The 22,377-nt window shown below is 40.0% G+C and overlaps 1 protein-coding gene across 2 annotated transcripts in view; it reads right to left on the minus strand.

Annotated features, from left to right (window-relative positions):
- Window positions 1–10,983: 10,983 nt before the first annotated feature.
- Window positions 10,984–22,377, minus strand: part of LOC119531961 (myocardial zonula adherens protein) — a 90,573-nt gene continuing 79,179 nt past the window's right edge. Inside the window, exons 12-13 of one of the 2 annotated variants that reach the window (XM_037833856.1) lie at window positions 19,368–19,468; window positions 10,984–11,937 (exon numbers count right to left, since the gene is read on the minus strand). In XM_037833856.1, coding sequence (XP_037689784.1) covers window positions 11,841–11,937; window positions 19,368–19,468 — 198 coding nt within the window. In that variant the 3' untranslated portion in view covers window positions 10,984–11,840. The remainder of the gene's footprint in view (window positions 11,938–19,367; window positions 19,469–22,377) is intronic. The other variant, XM_037833857.1, reaches the window with a different exon arrangement.

Consider the following 22,377-nt stretch of genomic DNA (forward strand, 5'->3'; position numbering starts at 1 on the left):
GGCGTGGAGAAATTTTTCTCCATGAATAAATGACATGATCCATGTGGGAAGGCAAGGAAGGGATGGGACCCAAGGGTCATAATCAAGTAAGAAGCAAATTCTATTTTCTTTTGTGACTTTTTTTTAAAACATCTATTTGGGAATGGAACATATGGAACTTTTAAACAAACAAAAGTAGCAGCTAATGAAAAATTCATTAAGTATGGTAAAACTAAGACTTTATTGACCAGTAATGGTTGACATCTGGGCACCATTTATCAAACCTCCTCTTTCAATAGAGGCCCCCAAGCTGCTTTCTCAGTTGGGCAGAGCAGTGGGTTACTCCCCCCACTATACAGAGGGACAGACAAGGGCTAGAACCTCCTGACTCCCCCACTCTCACCTCACTGCCCGTGCGTGCCTCAGCAGACGACTTCCCAAGTATCTGGAGCCTGGCCAGTAGGGGAAGAGGAAGTAAGGGAGGGAACCGGGAACTGGAATTGGGGGGTGAGAAAAACAGGGAAAACAGGAAAGAGAAAGGCTGGAAGAATGAAAAGGAACTGGCTAAGAGGGAGAGAAAAAGTAGAAAGGGCAATAGGAAGAATAACATTTCTCTGAACTTTTAGAGATAAGAAAAATGAAGCTTCATAAATGCTTAGGATTCCACAGATCAATTCCTGATTTCCCTTTCACCTCTAAAATTCTATATGTCTACAAAATGTCACATTTCCCCTCCTTATATTTCACTGTAATCCCAGGGCAACAAAAGGTTTTTCTCCACTACCCAAGGGTTTAGGTTGTAAAGTGCATGCACTCCACACTAAAAGTGAATTCTTTCATTAGTTATACAAGCTGTTTGAAATGAAGAACCAAATCTTCAGCTCATATCTCCCTCTTTATTAGTAAATAGTAATTTAAAGCCATTTACCGAGGCTATGGTTCCCAGGTGACAGACTATGGCCTATTAAAATTAATCCTGACAGAAGATCCTTGCTGCTTTCTCTGAGCACATTCAGGCCCTTGGTTTATGAACGGGATGAACACACGGCCCATCCCAGAGGGCTTGAGGGAGGAAGCATGTTAAAATGGCCGCCTGCTTCTTTGTTTGCTCAGCTGCTTGGGAAAACTAGGACTAAGGGAAATGGGATTAACCGAGGGGGCAGTTGCCCATGGAAAAAAAAATGTGAAGACTCTGTTGAGAAAAATCACAGCCGAGTAAGTTTCAAGCTGGAGGGAAAGGACTCTTTTTTCTTCAGACCGTCACATGGCTGAATGTTGTTTAGTGATAAATCTCCCATTTCAGACTATCTTTGTGTATTATGATCTTTTTGTGATAGTGTGGGGAGAAGTGATAGTTTTTGTTGTTGTTGTTTTTTGTTAACTTTATCAAAAAATAAAAAAAAACATTTCCAAATAAAACAAAGAAATAGGAAAAACAGATATCCTGAAATAATTTCTTTTCTTCCAATATGCTCCTACCATACCACAAGAAAATTAATAAACCAGTCAATTCTGGAGCATTCCCATATCATTAAGATTACCCTCAATATCTTCTCTCTTCTTAGTAGATTATCGTTCCCCCTTCACTAGCTGCTATCTATCTCTAGGTCCCCTCCATTCTACAATATATGACACTTCTTTTACATTTTTCAGAGTTCACGTTAGTGGTAACATACATGAATGTCTCTCCTTTTGTTTCTGACTTATTTCACTCAACGTTATGTCCTCAGAATCCAACCATGTTGTCATATGCTTCACAACCTTGTTCCTTCTCACTGCTGTGTAGTATTCCATCATATGTATGTACCACGTTTTGTTTATCCACTCATCTGACATAGGACATTTAGGTTGTCTCCATCTCTTGGCAAATGTGAACAATGCTGCTATTGACATCAGTGTGTAAATACCTTTAATTTTTTTAAAAAAATCTATTTTTAAAAATTATTAAATATGTGGTTCTCTGAAATTCCATGCAATTTTACTTTTTAATTAACAAATTTTATTTAATTGATGAATATTACTGGTTAGATATGTGACTAACTGTGATTGAATAATAGCACATTTGAAAGGCTTTTCATACAAACAAACTCACGAACCAGAAAAAAAATCCTTCAACAAGAAGTGTATTGAGCTTTGGAATATGCCATATTGACATTGTATATAGCTAAGGCCTGTCCTATCAGTTTAGGAGATAGATCTTAAAGTTTCAAATACCACCCCATTTCCCTTGACTTATCCCCTTTCTCTTTGACACACTAATTAAAATTCCACCAATAAGATTATTTGGTTAACAAGATTATTTCTAGATATTTCTAGAAGGGTTGTTGCTCTTAGTCATTTGCACATGAGTACAAATTGTTTCCAGTTCTTAAAAAAATAGCCAAGGTGATGCATCTATAGTAAAAAAGTGGAATTTTATTGGTGAGAAAGGAAGAAAATGGAGGGGCTTTTGAGCAATCTGAAGGGAAGGACAGGCTAGGGAGAATGTCATAGCAGTGAGCAAAGGATAGCAGGAAGACCACGGAGGACCTGGTCTCCAGGATTTGGAGAAAATGTAAGGAAGCAAAAGGGGAAGTGGGAGGATGTCAGAACCAAACTGTGCTTGGAATTGGTTCAAATTCCATGCTGGAGGGCAGAGCTTCTTATACTTAAATAGGCTTCATTAAAGATTTTTCACAAAACAGCCAGTACATTGTCTACTGTATATTACCAAAAAAAGATTGTATATCACAAATCTATTAAAATTATCTCATTAATAAAAATTATTTCGTTAATAAAATATGCTCAGATAAACTACGATTTCACTTCTTTTGTGCTTTAGGAAAGACGGTTTGCTCATATATTTATCAGAAAAGAGAAAAGAAAAGTGAGGGAGGTGATTTGCAAAATCACTACAGGGTGGGATTTCATAATTTCCTCTTCTTTCACTTTTCCTTGGGAAGGGAGTTTTCCTTTTGATGGAGAAAACAGGGTCTCTACTACAATGTCAGTGCACCAGATCTCTCATTTCTTGGAGTCTGATGTCCATCAGAGGCACCACAACTCTGATTTTTGCTTTGGAGATGAGAAATAAATGTGATTGGCTGCAGGTTGGAGTTAAAGAAAACTGACTGTCCCTCTCCTCTTACTAGACCCAGTCAGAATTAAGTGTCTGGTCACCTTTAATTTTCTGTCTTGCATGAAAAAGAACACATCTCTGAGAAGCTTGAGCTAGTGGGAGTGGGGGGAAGGCATAAGGGATGCCCGTATAATAGATAGTCAGGAGAATTATTCAGAAAAAAATAAAATCCTCCTTCATTTTTCTTCCAAAAATTTGGAGGACAGAATTTCTATGTCCTAATGCATAGGACAATAAAGTTCATCCAGGTCAGAGGTGTGTGTGTATGTGCGTGTTTGGTGTATGTGTGATAATTTTTCAATCTCTAACTTTTTCTTTAGGGAGGGTGTGCATACAACTTTGTGGCTAATCAAGTAACTTCTCTGGATCTCAGTTTCCTCCTCTTTAAATGAGAGTATTGAACCAGATAAACTCCAAGATAACTTTCAACACTTAAATTATATGATTCTTAGGATGATTAATGTTATAATACATTCTTTGGCAACATCTGCATCTATTTAAACTCATAAATGTTGACAAGAAATATTTGGTATGCGGTAAGCCCAGGAAGCAGGTAGCTCTCTTTAAACAAATACTCATCCAACATTGATGGAGTTTCAGGTTTTATCAACCTTGGTTGTACTCCCATAGTTGCCCATATCTTCTAGGACTGGATACTGTTTTCCATTATCTAGAATTCTTGGTCATAATTTAATTTTTATATCTAGTGGATGACAGCTCTGAGGAATTTAAGATTGTTTATAAGGTTAAGAAGAACTGAGGTTTCAAAATAGCAGAAGTCATGCAAACTATAACAAATGATGTGGGAGAAACAGCACTTCAAGCACACTGGAGAAAAAGGTAGTTTGAAGGAATAAGTATTCTTTCTTCATACTAATGTATAGAGAGAAAAATATTAGATAATGTAAATTAATGGTTGCAAATTGCGGGTCTTTGGCCATATCCGGTGTACACATGGATTTGTTTGGCAGCATGAATTTAAGTGACTTTAGAATAGGCATGTACTTACAGTCCAGGTGAGCACCCTCCCCCTCAACTCGTCCCCATCATCCTAACCCAGACCCTTTCCACCTTCATGCAAACTTTGTGGGCACCAGGGCACTCGAGTTGGGCCTGTGACACAAGAGTAAATAAAGAATTTAGCCCAACCGTTTTCTTTTTCTGAAAGGCTATAAAGACTTAGAAATTTCCTAAATCAGTAGTAGAAGATAAATACTTGTTTCAGAAAAGTATATTTTAAGAATCCTCACAAATGGTACTCAGATAATTCATAGAATGAATATTCCCACAGATAATAAGTTTAATCAAGATTACAATTTTTTTCCTAGAATCAAGTGCAAACATTGAATTTTAATTGTAAGTATGGACTCAGCCTTTTCTAGGAGAACCAGTTTCCTTATTTCTAGTCAGACTAATAGGTGGTACAGTCAAAAGATCCTGTCATTTTGAACAATTCCTAAAGAATCACTTGCAGCCATCTCAAACAATATATAGGCATTGTTTGCAAAGCTTGATTGAACATTTGTGTCTATAATAGAAGTCATTTTTTAAAGGTCAAAGAAAATCATGAGTCCTATGATCACCGTGGAAACATTAGCCTCTTTAAAACCACATTTTGTGCTTTAAATGCCAAATTGGGGATTTTGAAACAAAATAAAAAATATCAACTTGAGACAGCCCTAGTATCTTTCACCCCACCCCCCTAAAATGTTAAATAAATTTGTGAGTACCGTAAAGATATTTTATTTTAGGATTGGGCCACAAAGTGATCAGTTAAGTTTTTTCAGGCTGAGTGTTTTGTTTAGGAGGTGGCAAGTTAAGACGAAAAGGGAGAATTAAAATATTTGCAAGATGTCATTAATCTCCAGCAAGAGCTAGAGTTGCCCCCCTCCTCTTTTATTTCAGAACTAATCCAGCTTTCTGTTATTTGGCCCAGAAAAGTCTTAAATCTGTAACAAGAGAGAAACTTCCTGTTCTCAGGAGTATGGCTGCCAAAGAAAACATTTACAAGAAAAGTCCCAGGGCCAAAAAATTGCCTACTAATTATTTCTCAACCCCTACCCCCCGCCCTTAATTCAGGAAGGTGAATGCTGTAAATGCTATATGTTAAAACCCTAAAGTATGTGTTGAAAACTTAAGAGAAAACCCCCAAGAACTGTGTCATTTATTTATATTTTATTGCATTCAAATTACATCAGTTTTATGGCCCTTGGGCACAAATTAATGTTTCTTATAATATTTTGTTCAGACTTCCACAAAGTTTATAGTATACCATTATCAAAATACATTATGGAAATTTTTACCTAGTACTTTTCCAAGTAAGGGAGCAGCCTCTGATGTCTAGGACATGGCCCAGCACTACCAGCTAGCCCAGGGTGTTGTTACAAGCCCACCTGATATTTGCAGCTAGGTCTTGGTATTCTCCTTGGCTATCCATAGATTCAGTGTAATCCCAATCAAATTTCCAGCAGCCCTTTTGTGGAAATTGACAACTGTATAATTCATATGGAAATGCAAAGAAACTAGGATAGTCAAAACAACTTTGAAAAGAAGAGCAAAGTTGGAAGACATATGCTACCTGACTTCAAGGCATGGGATAAAGCTACAGTAATCAAGATACTGTGGTACTGGTGTCAAGACAGGCAAATAGATTAATACAACAGCATAGAGTGTAGACCTATACGAAGTAGACCAGAAATAGACCTATGCCTGTCTGGCCAACTGAGATTCAACAATGGTGCAAGGGCAATTTAGTGGAGAAAGGATAGTCTTGTCAATGTATGGTGCTTAAATAATTGGACATCCATATGCAAAAAAAAAACAAAAAAAAAACACTCAGATTTATACTTCACACCATGTATTTAGTTATCTCATGCTACATAACAAAATACCCCCCAATTTAGCAGCTGTCTCCTTCTGATCTCTTTACTTTTGGTCCTTCTTTCCAGAATCACATTTCTAGACCACCTTTAGGGCCTTCTCTTCCCTGAGAAAGTTAAATGGCTTATTCTCAAATTTGCATATGAAAAAGGAGACTACAGTTTATTTGATCTCCCACTTATCCTGCCACATTGTTTTGCCCTACATTTCCTTCTGAACAAATCTTATGCACTGATATTTAAGTCTCTGCTATATACCCAGTAAAAGGAAATCTTAGGCTTGCAAATACTCATGCCACAATACCCCCTTCCCAGTAATTAGGAGTAATAATAGCGGGTATCAATTATTGGCACATCTCTGGCTCAGTGCTGGGAAATTTATCCATACTATTTCACTTAATCCACATTTACTTCATGGCGAAGCTGCTTACTGGAGCAGCCAGCAATGTTTTCCTCAGCTTTCCAATTGCATAAAAACCCCTCATGAAGGCAAGAGGGAAAAAAAAAACCCCAAGAGATTGTGAGACATTAACTTTAGCTACTACAGCAATCCCTATTAGACTCTCAATCACTTCCACAGCCTCCTTCTGGAGTAGTTTGTTATTACTGCAAAGGTGTATAAAGACAATTTGGCTTTACCCTATTGTTTCGGTTTGCTAATGCTGCCATTATGCAAAATACCAGAAATGGATTGGCTTTTATAAAGGGGGTTTATTTGGTTACAAAGTTACAGTCTGAAGGCCATAAAGTGTCCAAGGTAAGGCTTCAACAATCAGGTACCTTCACTGAAGGATGGCCATTGGCAACTGGAAAACCTCTGTTAGCTCGGAACGCATGTGGCTTGCGTCTGCTTGCTCCCAGGTGGTGTTTCAAAATGGTATTCTCCAAAATGTTGCTCTTGGGGACTTTTGTCCTCTCTTAGCTGCAGCTGCTCTAAAATGTCACTGTTAGTTGCTCTGAGCACCTTCTGTCTGTGAACTCTTTATTTGGCTCCATGATTTAACTCAGACCCACCCTGAATGGGTGGGGTAACACCTCCATGGAAGTTACATAATCAAAGTTCTTGCCCACAGTTGATTGAATCACATCTCCATGGAAACACTCAAGCAATAGGTTTCAACCTAATCAACACTAATATGTCTGCCCCCACAAGATTGCATTAAAGAATCTGGCTTTTTCTGGGGGACATAATATATGCAAACCAGCACACCTATCTATTAACTAAGTTCAAATTTTCAGCTTCTAGAAACCGCTTCTTAAAAGCTTTGCACATGTCCCTTCAGAAAAATGTGCCATCTGTACATTTTTTTAATTGTGGTAAAACACACATAATATAAAATTTACCATTTTAACCATTGTAAAGTGTGTAATTCTGTGGCATTTAGTACATTCATAATAGTGTACATCCATCACCACTATCTTGTTCCAGAACCTTTTCATCATACCAGGAGGAAACCCCATACCCGCTAGCAGTCACTCCCCATTTCCCCCTCTCCCCAATGTCCAGCAATCACCAACCTGTGTTCTGTCTCTATGAATCTGTCTGTCTATTCTGGATATTTCATATAAATGGAATCATACAAACTGTGGCCTTTTGTGTCTGGCTTCTCTGTACAATTTTTAAGAATGTGTGAGCCCTAGAAGGAACAGTTAAGATCTCTAGTCCAACCTCTCCTGTCACATATACTGACTGAGCCTCAGAGAGCTGAAGTGGCCTGACCAAGGGGGCATTGGATTTAGTGGCAAGTCTTGGGGCTGACTCCAGGCCTCCACCTCTGTTCAGCAGTCAGACAGGCCTGGGTGGTTTCAGGCAACTTTCTTATCTCTCTGAGTTTGTTTCCTTATGCACAAAATGGTGGTGACAACGTCTTCCTTATAGGACTGTTGTGAGGATTCAATGTATGTATGCTGTGTCTAACTCAGTAACTCTTGGTCCCCTTTATAGCCCTTACTCCCCCAGGCCCAGGCTCTTTCTGGAATAGTTTTCTTTTATAGATTTGGAACGGGCCCCCCTAAATGGTTCATGTGTCCTTTATGGGAAACTGCCCTCAAGAGTTTATATCACTGGGGAGACTTGAAATGATTTTCCATTAGATGGATAGAAAAGAGGGGATTGAAAATAAGCACCCCTGGGATTCAGAGACAGCAAAGATCAGGTGGAGCCGGACTCGCTGGGAAAGACTTCAGAGAGGACAAGGGATTGAGGCCCACCACTTTGCCCAGCACCAAACTCGGCAACTGGCAAACGCTGGTTGAACTGAATTGAGCCTCCAGGTCTGGGTGTCAAGAATATCACCATGGCCTCATGCGGCCTGAGCTGGGACAGGAAGGAATCCCACCATTCCCATCACCTCCTCCCTGACCCTCGCACCCCCAGAGACCAGCCCATGGGTCCTGGAGCAGGCAGATGAGATCTGCTTGGGAGAAAGCACGTGCCCCAAGGACACACAGACCAGCTCCGGAGCCAGCCTTGATTGGTGCCCTCAGTGGGGATCATACCATGTCACCCAACTTCAAGTCCTTCCCAAATGTGTTCCTTTCTCCCTGGCTAGCTAGCCCTGAAACCTGCCCTCTGAGGCATGTCCCACCCAGATCCAATTCCCATCTCAGGCATGTGGTAATGCTCCAATCCAGTTTTTCTGTGTCTTTAGAAGGTTCTCACAGGCCTCCTTCCCGTGGCTGGCCTTCACTTCCAACTCAGTAAGCAGCAGGCCCTGAGTCTTGGGTCTGGGGGAATATCCACTCCTTTGCCCAGTCCTGTTTCCTGTTGGCTGTCCAGGCATTCACTGTGCTGTGGGGACGCTACAGGTCTGCAGCTAAAACCTGCACAGTCCCTGACCTCAGGTATTCAAAAGGCAATATCCTAAAGGAACTTTTTTCACTGACTGTGACCAATATGCCTAAACAAAGTCATTTTATACATTTCTTCATGTCTCATTCCCAGTGCTGGCAAAGGGGTCAGGAAAACCACATCCCCACGCCAGTAGTGAGTTTCAATGGGTACAAATTTCCAGAGACAAAGTTGGACCTTACGCACCAAAAGACTTAAACTGTGCATAACTTCTGACCTAGCAATTCCTCTTCTAGGAATTTTTCCTGAGAAAAATAATTAGGCAAGTATACAAAGAATATGTACAAGATGGTTCATCAGAAGATCGCTTAAAAAAAAGAATAAAAACAATCTCTAAAATGCCAACATTAGAGGATAGGTTGAGTAAATTATGGTACATCAATAAAATGGAATCCAATTAACTGTAAGAAACGATGTAGGTATATATTTACTGATATGAAAGAATGATCATAATATCATAAATGAAAAGTGGTTGTAAAAGTGTGTAATGATAATAGGTAACATTTAAGTGCCTACCATACACCAAGCACTATTTTAAGACGTTCATGTGTATTACCTAATTTAATCTTCACAACAACTCCCATTAGGAAAGAACTGTCACTTTCCAATTTTACAGGAGCTCAGAGAGGTTCCGTGGGTTGCCCAAGGCACAACACTAGCGAGTGACAGAGCCTGGGTTGAGCTCAGGAATTCAGACGCCAGAACCCATGCTCTTAAATACCACGCGATTCTGCTTCTCAGGGAGGGGTCTATTGGTTTAACAAACAGTATATATGAGTGGTTTTTTTTTTAAAGCAATCTGGAAGGACTAGAATGAAAATGTTAATTGAGAAATTATAGGATGTTTTTATTTTTGTATTTATAAAAAACTTTAAACTCACTACTCTTTTTTCATATCAAATATATAAATTTACTATGCATTATTAGTTCATTCCCCCAGTTCTACACAACATATCCTCATGAAGAGGGTGTTGAGTTAACTCTTTCAGAGTTGGGGATCACTAGTTAATTTTGACAAAAGACGTCAAAGTATCATCTTTCGGTTTCTTGCAGATTCATAAAGTTCTAACTAGAAATTCTCTTTAATCAATTTTCTGAATATTTCAAATAATTTTAGAATTTTTCTCTGTATGTTGAAGATACGAAAAAATACAATGGACTCAGATAGAGACAATCTCTAGTGCTGTAGGATGATCCCTGGCATCATTTAAATTCTTTAAACTTAAAATTACTCACTAAATTTTCCAGTTCTTTTTCTTGTTTGTTTTAAGAAATAGAGAAGGGAGGGAATGAGGAAGTATTTGCAGAGCAGGTTTCATTTCTGCCTTGATTTCATTAAAACTGACATTCTTTGAGCTGTTGCATTTCATTTAGAAATTGCTACCAGATCCAGAGGCACAGGGGGCTTCTCAGACCCTCTGCCACTCTCTGAGTCCGGCTTCCCTGGTCCCTGGTCCCAAGGCCTGCCTTTTCCCTAAATGCTTCTCCTTGGTGATTGCCACAGAACATGGTTTTCTCACTCCTGGAACACCTCCATATGGGGGAACCAGGAGTCAAGTGCTTTCAAACAAACCTACAGAATGACATCAGCCCAACTGTGTATGCACCCAGCACCATGCTAGTGGCTCTGAGTGTGTGATCTCGTTGGCTACTCACAACCACCTAACAGGCAGGTATGATTATCTTCAGTTTTTAGAGGATAAGACTCTAAACTCAGAGAGGTTTGATCACTTGCCCAAGGACCCAAGTCAGGATTGAAATACAAATTTGGCTCTAAAGAATGCACTTTCCTCATCATACTTTCCTGACTCACAGTGATTTATTCAACTGAGTTTCTTTGGACCTCACCCCCTTTTTTCTGAGGTGTTAGGGGGACTTGGGCACAAGGGAGGGAGGTTTTAAAAGGAAAAACTATTTTTGCATTTTGTAACCAAAGAATGTTAGTCTTTCCAGAAGGTGAGTTAACTAAATATCAGGGATTAAAAATACACATGCACACACACACACTCACATACATAGTGTCTTATGGTTATAAATGTTACTACAGATTGTTCTAATTGAAAGATCACGATGAACTGATGTTCATACTCATTCCAGAGCCCGCTTCTGCTCTCTTCCCCTTCAACTTGGTCAGGGATGAAACACAGAGGCATCAGTAGAACAAAATATATGGTATTTATTAAATATAGGTAACATGGGTTATAATACCAAAGTAGAGCATGCACAGATTACTCACTTATTTAATAAAAACACCAATTGATACTGAAAACATTAAATGATTGACATTTCTGCATAATACAAAATTCCTTTAAGTTAAGTGAGAAAGAAAAAAAAATCACAGGTTGAACAAATAAAGTGATTTCAGCCGGCCCAATAAAGGCGTAAGGCACAAATTAACACCAAGCAATTGGTGCATCAGAATGAAGCTTGGGGAGTCTGGCTCACACAAGGACCGTCTCTAACTGTGGCTCCAACAAAATCTGCAGTGACCCCTGGGACCCAGAGAACAGAACAGTGCATGCTGGTAATTCTTTCTTTCCCAGTCAGGTTTCTACAGGTGCCCACGCTCCTTGTAGATACACTTCTCTGTTCCGGAGAAATGCCACCTCTAATACTTTTATGGGTAAACAAAACCTTCACTCTGTAAAAAATCGTCCTGACACAAATAATGTGAAATTTCAAATTAATGCCCTTCCCAACCAAAGTCTAATAAAACATAAAATAAATTGTGAGGGAATTCTCCTGACAGAATTTCAGTGTCTATGTGCAAAACAAACGATATAGTACAGCAGTGTACGCTGGCTGGGTGTTTGAAATATGACTTTGGTTTACCTCTCCTCCCTGCCCTCCCACTCCATCTTCAATTTCCTGTCTTGCAAGTGGATCAGAACCTCAGCAATTTCCATTCTGGCTTAAGCTCTGTGCATGAGGAAGCAACAGTCACCGTTTCCAGACTTCGAGCCGCAGGGTTCCAGGGCTTTTATCCGGTGGTAAAGGACACTCATCTGAGAGCCTAGGTCAGGGTTTTCTTCACGGTTAACTCCAGGACCCTCGTGTACGGGGTGTAGTTCCTGGAAGGCATCACCATTTCACGAGTCCTGCCTGTTTGGCTGAGAAATGAGAAAAAGCAGGTCAGGAAGATGAAACAAAGTCTCATATACTTCATGTGTTAAGACAATTCCAGGAAACGGATTTTCAGCACTTAAAAATAAAAGGACTCTAATGCAGTTTAATATTTCATGCCAACATTACTGAAGGGAGCATGATTTCAGCAACTTTCAAAGTTGTGCTAGGCATCAGTGATTCAGGAAAGTATAAAATATGCATTCAAGAAACTCATAATTTGGTAGGAAAAATACATACATAAATGATTTTAATAAAATGGGAGAGGTACAGTGATAGAGATATGAGAACTGTGCTGGCTATTCTCCTTTTGCCCATCCAGATCTCCCTTTTCTCCTCATGCTCTGCACCCTGGGAAGCTGACACGGAAGGCCGGAATCAATGGCTCCCTCACCTTTGACCTTCCAGTTGGTTTTGACCAGTTGGGAGATGCCAGCAGGAGATCAGAGAGTGGCATCCATCAAGCAGGCAAGGAGGAGATGGGCATTCCAGTAAGAGGGGATGGCATGTGCAAAGGCAAAGAAGGGTGAACACATACATCATGGCTGTGGAACAGAGACACGTTTAGTGCCACTGGAGCAGAGTCCATATTGGAAAGTGGCAGAAAACGAGACAAGAAAGATAGGATGCAGCCAGGAAGAGAGGGTTCCTGGGTGTCTTGCTAAGGGATTCAGAAGAGGAGCCACTAATGGACATGTTCCTCAGAGCATGTTCCTATTCTTAAAACCCTTCCAAGTTTCACTATTGCATCCTGGATGAAGTCCAAACTCCTCTCCACCATCTCCTGTTATAACTCCTGTCTAGATTTGCAGAGCAGCATAGAGTTTCCATCATTTACCATGCTGCCCCACATCTCTCTGCCTTTCTCATGCTGTCCCCTCTGCCTTGAATATTTCCCTAATCGTATCATCCGATGACTCAAACCAAGTATTACTTGCTACAGAATGATTTCCCTGAACCCCCCACCCCCACCAGCATGCCCCACTCTCACCCCAATGATAGAAATAATCATTCCTTTCTTTATGTACTTCCAGCTTCCTTGAGCAGTGATGCTCAACTTCCTTCTTCCACAAGGCTCACCTCTGCTAACCTTTCTCATCAGCAACACATCCCACTACCCTGCAGTGATTTTCAACTCAAATATGGTGGGTGACACCCTCTTAAAGGGGTCTAGTAGAAGGATGGGGGAAATTCTAAATGTCACATGTCTTCTCCCAAGAGATTTAATATATTTTCTCCAGCCCCCCACCCCCATCAGACACACCTTGAAAATCACTGTCAGGCTTCTAACACACCACAGGGTATGTTATTGCACTACTCATTGCACTACTGGTCTACACATTTGTCTCCTCGGGAGGCTCAATTTCTTTAAAGGCAAACATCACATCTCACTCATCTTCATGACCTCAGCAGCTCACGCAGGCTGGGCACATAGCAATCATTCAACAAATGAATGACAAAGGAGACCAGGGGATGAGGGAGTTTGGAGAGAGTGTGTGGTTCCAGGGACACCTGGCACAGAAATCCACGGCAATCCAGGGGAACTTGGTGACCTGACCAGGCAGTGTAGTGAAGTGCCGGGGCAAAAGCCAGATGGCAATTTGTGCCAACCATTGTGAAAAATTCCACATAACAGAAATGGTCTCTGGTAACAATATCCTAAAAGCCCATAAAGTACAGAAATATTTATAAAAGTGGACCTTCTGGGTTTCAAAAACAGGCTAGAAGAGGAAGTAGAGTATTTAATTTAGTTGATTGCTAGAAAATAACAGGACTTCAAGAACACAAATGATTTCAACCACAGAATTGAAATTCAATGATTTTCTTTAAAACATTCAGGTTATTGTTAACCTTTTATTAATTCATAAAGGAGTAGGTCCTGGGGGGACAACAGAATCAGCAAATAAAACTCTGACAGAGAAGCAACTTTGTGTTCTCTCCTCTGCAATAGAAATATAAGAAAATGCAGGCATTCTTAAAGTACTTACTATGTGCCAGGTACTTATGACCATGTGGAATATTGTCCATTGAATTGTACCTATTATGAAAGAATTTATGAGTTTGCTGGAAACTGAGTGTCACTCAGTAGCAGAAGGAAGAGAAGTCTTTTCTTCTGGTTTGTTGTTTTTTGCTTTTCTTTGTGAATGAAGGCTGGAGGACCTGAAATTGCTCTCAATCGCTTTAATTAAGCTTTTAAAGTCAATCTATAGGATGTTTTTGAAAAATAGGTGTTAAAAAACCACTGAAATAACAGTGAGTCCCTCCCCAGCCCTTCCCTCTCACCTTGTTCCATTATGAGAAGATTCTTGCTATCTAGAAATTTATGTAACACAAGATTAGATGAAAGAAGGAAAGAATTTGAGGAGGAGAAAGTGGAGTCAGGGAGATGGTACTGAGTCGAGTACACACAAGGTATTACCGGTCCCAACTCAGCTGGTGGCAGTAGGAAGGGAAAGGTATAAAGCAAGTCCTGAAGGAAAGACAGCATTGTATGGATGACTCCAAGAGCAAAATAATTTGAGGGCTCAAAAGTGACTGCAAAATATTGAGCTTAGTTGACAAGGAAAGTCTATTTCTATAGAAATATGGAAATGCAGACACTTGAACTGGGTACTTTATGCAGGTTATCTCATTTAACCATCTCAGTAAGCCTCTGAAGGATTACTATCAGTATCTTCATTTTCTAGGTGAAGAAACTGAATTTCAGAGAGGTTAGGAATTTGGCCAAGGCTGCAGATGTAGCAAGGTGTCTGACTGCCAAGCCAGTGTTTTAACTAGTAACCATGAGGAACTAACTTAGAAGAAAAAATGATGCACTCATCTTTGAATATGGTGAGCATGAAGATCAAGCTGACACCAGCTGGGGAGGGGGGCGGGGTAGCTGGGAATAAGGACTTGAATTCAGAGAAGAGGATCAAATTACCTTGTGGCTCAGCCAAAGGGAGACAAGAGTTAAAGCTAAGAGACTGGATGCAGTCTTTGTAGGACCTACTGTAACAAAGATAGAACCAGCGAGAAGGAGAAGCCATCAAAGGATATGGAGAAGGATGGTATGTAGTTTGGATATATTATGTCCCCCTGAAAAGCCATGTTCTTTAATGCAATCTTGTGGGGGCAGACTGATTAGTCTGTTGATTAGGGTGGAACCTCTGACTGAATTATTTTCATGGAGGTGTGGACCCTGCCCATTTGGAATGGGTCTTGATTGGTTCAACGGAGTATTTAAGAGAGCTCAAGAGCAAACCTAGATGCTTGCTGACATTTGGAGAGATGCTTAGAGATGCGGACAGAAGGATGCTTAAAGATGCTAAGCTAAAAGATGAAGCCCAGAGTTTGCCCCAGAGGAGCTAAGAGAGGACTTGCAGATTCTGAGAGGAAGCCACTGGAATCAGAAACTGAAAGCAATGCAACCCAGGAGCAAAGAAACAGCAGATGCCAGCCATGTGCCTTCCCAGCTTACAGGTGTTCCAGATGCCATCGGCCATTCTTCAGTGACAGTAATCTCTTGTTGATGCCTTAGTTTGGACACTCTTATGGCCTTAGGACTGTAAATTTGTAACCACATAAACCCCCTTTATAAAAGCCAATCAATTTCTGGTATTTTGCATAATGGCAGCATTAGCAAACCAGAATAGATGGGTTAGGGAGATAGGAAGAGAATCAAGAGAGAAACATCCTACAAGGGTAAGAAGCAGGCATTCTTCTACCTGGGAAGGACTGTCATGATTGAGTGCCTACCATGTACCAGGAACTGTTGTAAGCCCCAGGGATACTGAAATTATTGAAATGATCAAAAATCCCTGCCATTATGGAGCTTACATTCCAGTGTGGAGACATAAAGAAAATAATAAACACAAAGAAGTAAAACATAAACAAGCACTTCTTCTTCCAAGGCCTTTATTAAATCAATTCACCATAATACAGATTAGCCACCTAAAGCCATAAGTCTTAGAACTTGGTGTGCAACTTTCATTCATTCATCCAACAAACATTTATTGACCATCCACTAAGTGCTAGATTCAGAGATGGGAACCCAGGGTCCTTGTCCACCAGAAGCTCACAGTCTTAGTAGGGACAGGGGAAATGGGGGGCATATGCGGCAGGATTCTAAGAGGGGCTCAGTGACTCTGTAATTAAACAAAAGTTGGCTTCAGATTTTTTTTCAGTGAGACAAAAAATAGAGCAGTTTTAATTGTAAGTCAAATGCTGTCAGCAGTAGCACAGCATGTAACATTTGCAGGTACAAGGAGAAATGAGTATAGGTGACATGCTCTTCTACAATGAAGCTTTGTGCTGGGTGCTTGAAACTCCCTGCAACCACTGTGATATCTCAGCTGACAGAAGCCTCATCCATCACTGGGCTTTCCAGACTTTTACACAGTCTAGTGGGTTTTACAACACTGACAGTTTAATTAAAGAGCCCAGTGTACACTGAAGCACTATGCAATTGATTAGGCTATCAACCATTTAATAAAATCACTACCTACCACCAATAAAAATTAAATTCATGAAACTGTCTTAGCATGCCAAAATTCACTTATATTTGATACAGTGTTTTATATGTAAAATCAAAGTTTTGGTTTGGTTAATAATAATCACTATTATTTAAGTTCTTAACTTCAGTCCAGTTACCATGGTAAATGCTTTATACCTGCTTTCATTTAATCCTCATAGCAATGCTATGAGGTTTGACAGCATCATCTTCATTCCCATTTTAAGGATGAAGGAATTGAGGCTTTAGAGAGATGAAATACCTTGTCTAAGGCTGTCCTTGTCAGCAGTTGGCTGAGGAGGAGATGAAATCCAGGCAGTCTGAGGCTTGGGCCACACTGTGAGTTCTTCACGGGGGAAGAACGGTGAGTGAGAACAAAATTCTTCTGCATAATTGAGGTTTAATTCAATAATTTTATTGATCTAAAACATTCTGGAGAAGTCAATTTAAAATATATTCTGGAAAACATCATGTAATCTTTCATCAGTTAGATGTAAATAAGAAGTCAAAGTAAGAACCAGGAATTTTGTTAGAATATACGCAGCCCAGTTTGGCAACTCTCTCCTTATGTGTTATTTTCAAACCTACAAATGATATGGCCATATAGTAGCATGAGTTCTGTGCCAGGGCTCAGAAGGCCTGGTTCTAATCCTGGCTGTGTGGCTTCCAAGGAATTACTCTATCTCTCTAGGCCTCAATTTTTCTATCTATAAAACAGGGGGATTAAATTAGACCAGTGGTTTCTAATTTATATGTGACCATAAATCTCTGTATTCAAAGGAAATCTTACTTGGAATTCAATATATAAAAGAGACTAAAGGATGAGCTGCTTGGGTTGTTTTGGGGGTGGGGGTCCCACAGGCCAGCCCCACACTAAACCCAATCATCCCCCAAGGTGCCCCGAGGCCTGTCCCAAAGCCCTAGCCCAGAGCGAGGCAGGTCCAGAAACCCAGCTGGGAAACCACCGCACTGAGTTATCTCTAAAGATCCCGGGCTCCTCACCACCAACACTTGACCCATGCCTTTCACGTAGTAGGCACTTAATAAATATTTGTGGGGAAACGAATGAAATGTTATTCTGCATTTTCGGAAATGCGGATATGTAGTTTTCATTTCCTCTGCTGACTGACCTTGGTAGTTAAAGTGCTAAGATGGATCCTGGGGGAAACCAAATGTTACGTTTATAGAAAAGCTGCTTTTAGATACTGAAGTGGCTTCCAAATTCACTGTGGTCGTAAGTTAAGGGTCTGTCAGCACTTCCATTATGAAAACCGCTTTGTGGCTTCCTAACTTAGTCATGAAAGTTTGCTTCAGGTTATACTTCAGCATACAAATTGAAAAGCTTGTTTTAAGCCAAAATGTGGGAATTACAAAACAAACAATTTATTGGTTTCAGACATAGTTTTGTACCCATTTTAGCCAAACAAGATATATTATGTGGGCAATTAGTGTGGACTAAGTCACTTGGTCCTTGAAAAATAAAAAAAAAAAAAGGAGGGAAATAGCCAAACTATTTATATTTCAGGAGTCCCTGAACATGATCAATCATCTCTTTTGGTGGCTATATTTTTATCTGTACGTAGTACACCACACTGATGAGACCCAGAGTCTATTTACATTTTCTTTTCCTTTTTTTCTGTTAATTATTTCGGGATGATAAAATTGTCTTGCATTTACCAGAAGGCAAGCAATGTACAAGAGAACACTGACCAAGAAAGCTTAATGCTGCTTTCAGTAGATTCTTTGAGAATGGCAAGTGGCTCATTTTAATGGAAAAAAAAAAAAAGGAAAAAAAAAAAAAGAAAACATCAGTAATGAATAAAAATAATAAGGAGGGAAACGAGGCTTTGTGGACAATGTTAGAGCTGGAAGAGACCTGAGAAATCATCTGGTTTGTAGTTTGGGAAACCAAGACCTCAGGGATGAGAGACCTGCCTGAAGGCCTCCTGCTGCTGGCAGGTAGGGTTAGAACCAGAGAATCCCTACCCCAGATTGGTGATCAGCTTATCACTGTTCCCCGCCAGGTGTACCATTCAAAGTTCCAGGATTCTACATTTTGCTGGGCTACTAATGCCTAATACAACACACACAAATGCCTCTGATTACATGGTAATACACCCTCCTACAGACAATGTGCCAGGCACTCTATCACTTTGCTACCTAAATCACAAGCCCCATGTAATCAGGGTTGTAAACTTGCTTCACGTTCTCTTTGGACCAAGCACAGTTCTGAGCAATAAGAGCCAGCGGGTTAGTTACCCAAGGCAGGTTAGGATCATGGGCTCTCACCTCAAGTGGGGAGAGACCCAGGCACCACTGCATGGGGCAGTGGAACCTGAACGGTCCTCTAGCTTGGGAAGGCAACTCAACCAACCAGGTAATAGTTATCAAATCTGCTCATGACTCAAGCAGACCATTTATTTATGACTCTGATCCAGGGTTCAACAATCCTGTTATGGTACTGGGGAATGGACTAATGTTTAAGACTGAGGTCCTTCCTCCTCCACATTATTAAAGCACCTTGTAAGTCCCTCTCACACTGGTATGAATGTCTGTCTACATATCTGCCACTTCCTCCATAATGCACTCTGGGGCAGGAACCAAAACCCTTTCCTCTCTGTATCACAATGGTCTGCCACAGGAAAGATGTGTCCCAGATGGTTTGCTGAATGAACAGATGAATGAACAAATGCATGCACTCACTGATCTCTCTGACGTGGCTTCCCAGCTCTCTCCTTCACTATCCCCACTGCCCTGAACAATGCCTCTGCTCCCAAAGAAACCAGTCAGACCCCTCAACAGCCACCACTTAGCTTTGCAGAAATATTTTTGATAGAAAGAATGAAATTCTGGCAATAACAGCCCAGTGAAGTATTCTGAGTCAAAGAAGAATTTGAGCCAGAAAAACAGGAAATTCCTAAATACCTGGGTAGAAGATCACAGCCCACTCCAATCTCTCTGGTTTCCACTTCACTCTTGGGCTGGGTTTCCATTAAATAGTCCAACCTGCTTTGGAGTTCATTATTCTATAAGTGAGAAAAAGAAAACTTTTAGTAAAGCAAGTATATTCCCTCACAAATACGCATAATAAAATGTACAGGTATTCTCACTTCCCCCCATGGCATGGACACATATCACAGTGTATTTTTTGAGCACCTCTTACAGCAAGTATTCAAGAAATATTTATTAAACAATGGAATCCTTACAGACAGCTCTCTGGGCATGCATATACATATGCATTCAATTTTACATAAATAGAAGCCAGCTAAATTTCCTAATCTATACTATAATCTGCTTTTATTTTCACTCAACAATTTGCCGTTGGATATCTTTCCATGTTTATCAGTTTTCTTTTTATATCAACAAACTATTTTAATGAGTTCACAGTATTCTATTGTATGAATACATATTATTTATTTAACTAGTCTCTTATGGATGGCATTATCATAAATAAGGTTCAACTCAACTTTTAACACCCACTCATTAAACTATAAAACAAGTCTATTAATTTAATTTAGTGGGAAATACCTCTATGACTTCATAATCAGTATTTCACAGGTGTGAAAAATTCAGAATCCCAAACATATAAAGTAGAACAAGCCCCTTGAGGTTAAAATTAGCATTCCGAATAGTTTTATTTCAGGCCAAGCCAACTATTACACAGTTCGATGATTAGATGCTCAGGAATTGGAAATTTGCCCCATGAGCGATACAAAGGACAAAGGAGCAAGGAAGTTGACGATATTAAAATGAAAAAAGATGAAGTTATGATGCCTGGAACTCAAAGAGCAAAACCTAAGAAAAGTTCACAAAGATTAATGGTGGTTATCTCTGTGTTATTGAGATTCTGGGATGTTTTCCAAAAAGTTCTTAAATATGTTTTTAAGGCATACCTAAAGTTTCATGAGACAATAACCATGTTTATCTTCTTGTCTGTATAATCAAAGCATGGCAGGTAGGAGATGCTTGATAAATATTTGTTGAATAAGTATATGTATATATATCTTACAATGAGCACATTATTTGCATAAACAGAAAAAATTAAAGCATTTGTCTTTCTTTTTTTTTCAGATGGAGCTAAGTTGAGGCATGATTCTAAGATACTAGATGACACACACAAGTTTAAAAGTTCTTGGAAACAGAAGCTCATTTGTTTTGTAAGAAGCCTTCTGGGTTATAGCACAGTAGCTCTTGCTCTGAATGGGTGATTCCAAGGAGCAAAGGTTTGTTCCTGTACAAACCTGCATTCCGCAGGATGTCAAGTTCTATGGATCCTTCCTGATAAATAAGAAATGGTGTAAAGGAAAAGAATGCATTCTAGTTTCTCTAGGAGCTGACACACCATGACAGATCTCTGCAATCTGAATCAATCACCTGATGCTCTATATGGGAGAGTGGTGCTGACTTACCACTGTCGGGACATTCACATTCTCTCTCTCTCTCTCTCTCTCTCTCTCTCTCTCTCTCTCTCTCTCTCTCTCTCTCTCACACACACACACACACACACACACAAACTTATGTACACAGCTTTCCCAGCAACATCCAGATTCTCCCATTCACAAGGAAAGAGAAAGGCAGAAGAGGCCTGCCCTTAACAAGCTCTAGCAACTCTATCGCCTTATCCCTTCTCAGTGTTAAGACTTTAATCATGAGGATTTCAAAGAATGCTGTATCTGGGGCCTATAGTTAAGGGGCATAGAAGACAAGGTTAGCAAATATGCCCTGACTGGTACATAGTAGAAGAGTAGGCAAGTTGCCTAAAACCCTTTGTTCTATTTCTGGGAACTCTATGTATGCATATCAGACACCTACAAAGCACAAAAACAATAAACTTCTATATTTATGAAAATTCAATGTATTCAGTAAAAAAAAACTTTATTCAGTATTAGGCAGGTTGTGAAATTTGGTGGATGGAAGTAGTTAGGAGTAAGAGAGATGAATGAGGCAAGATAACCAAGCCTTGAGGAGCTCAGTCTTGTGTGGGTATGGCAAGTAAGCACAAAATAATAGGACAATGTGTTAAGTGCCATGCTAGGGGGACCCAAAGAATAGTAAGGGGGAACTGAGAGGGGACACAACTCAAAACAGGGATATGGGTTTCATTGTCCATGAAGAGCTCCTAAAGTTAACCAAGGAAAAGACAGGAAGGGAAAGCAAAGGGGTGAGTATTCCAGACCTGTGCAAACACACTGGGTAGAGTACAGGGACTTTGCTGAAGTTTAAAGGTGAGCAAGAGTTATCCATAAAGGGCTATATAGGCCATGACAATGAACTTAGACCATTTCTCACAGCAGCAAGGTCAAAACTAGACTTTATTTCAATCACTTGGGCTCCAAAGTGAAAATTGGATTGGAGAGAAGTAAGACTAAAGACAAGAAGACCCATCAGGAAGGCCACAACAATTATCTTGCTCAAATATTAGAAGAGTTATTCTTCTAATACGGAGGAGTGAGGCTTCAGAAACTGAGACTTTTACAAATAAGAGCTATAAACTCTGGACAAAAGACAAAAAAGACTTGCATGGTCTTCAGAGATTGAACAAAGACAGACAAATTTTGGAGGGAGATAAAACTTCAAGCAGGTGGTAAGCACAGAATCGGTTTTCTGTTATATTTTTGTTTTGAGGTATTTGTTTCTGTTCACAGATTTATCCTGAAAGCAGCACAGTTATGGTAGTGGCAGCACAGCAATGGGAAAAATTCAAAAGACACACAAGCTTTTCGGCAGAAGGAGTCAGGAAAAGAAGCTCATGATAAATAGGACCACCAGAATTGAAGGGAAAGTCAAGAAAGGAGAAAGTCAGAGAATGGGGAAACCCCAAATTCTATATATAGTCTTAGTTCAAGTTTCTGGCCAATCCCTGAACAATGTGTGTGGAGCAAACTGGAAAAAGTCTGCAGTCAAGGCCGAGAGAACTGAACTGAGATATGAGCCA

This window comes from Choloepus didactylus, chromosome 4 (genome assembly GCF_015220235.1).
Source record: "Choloepus didactylus isolate mChoDid1 chromosome 4, mChoDid1.pri, whole genome shotgun sequence".
Classification (NCBI taxonomy): Eukaryota; Metazoa; Chordata; class Mammalia; order Pilosa; family Megalonychidae; genus Choloepus; species Choloepus didactylus.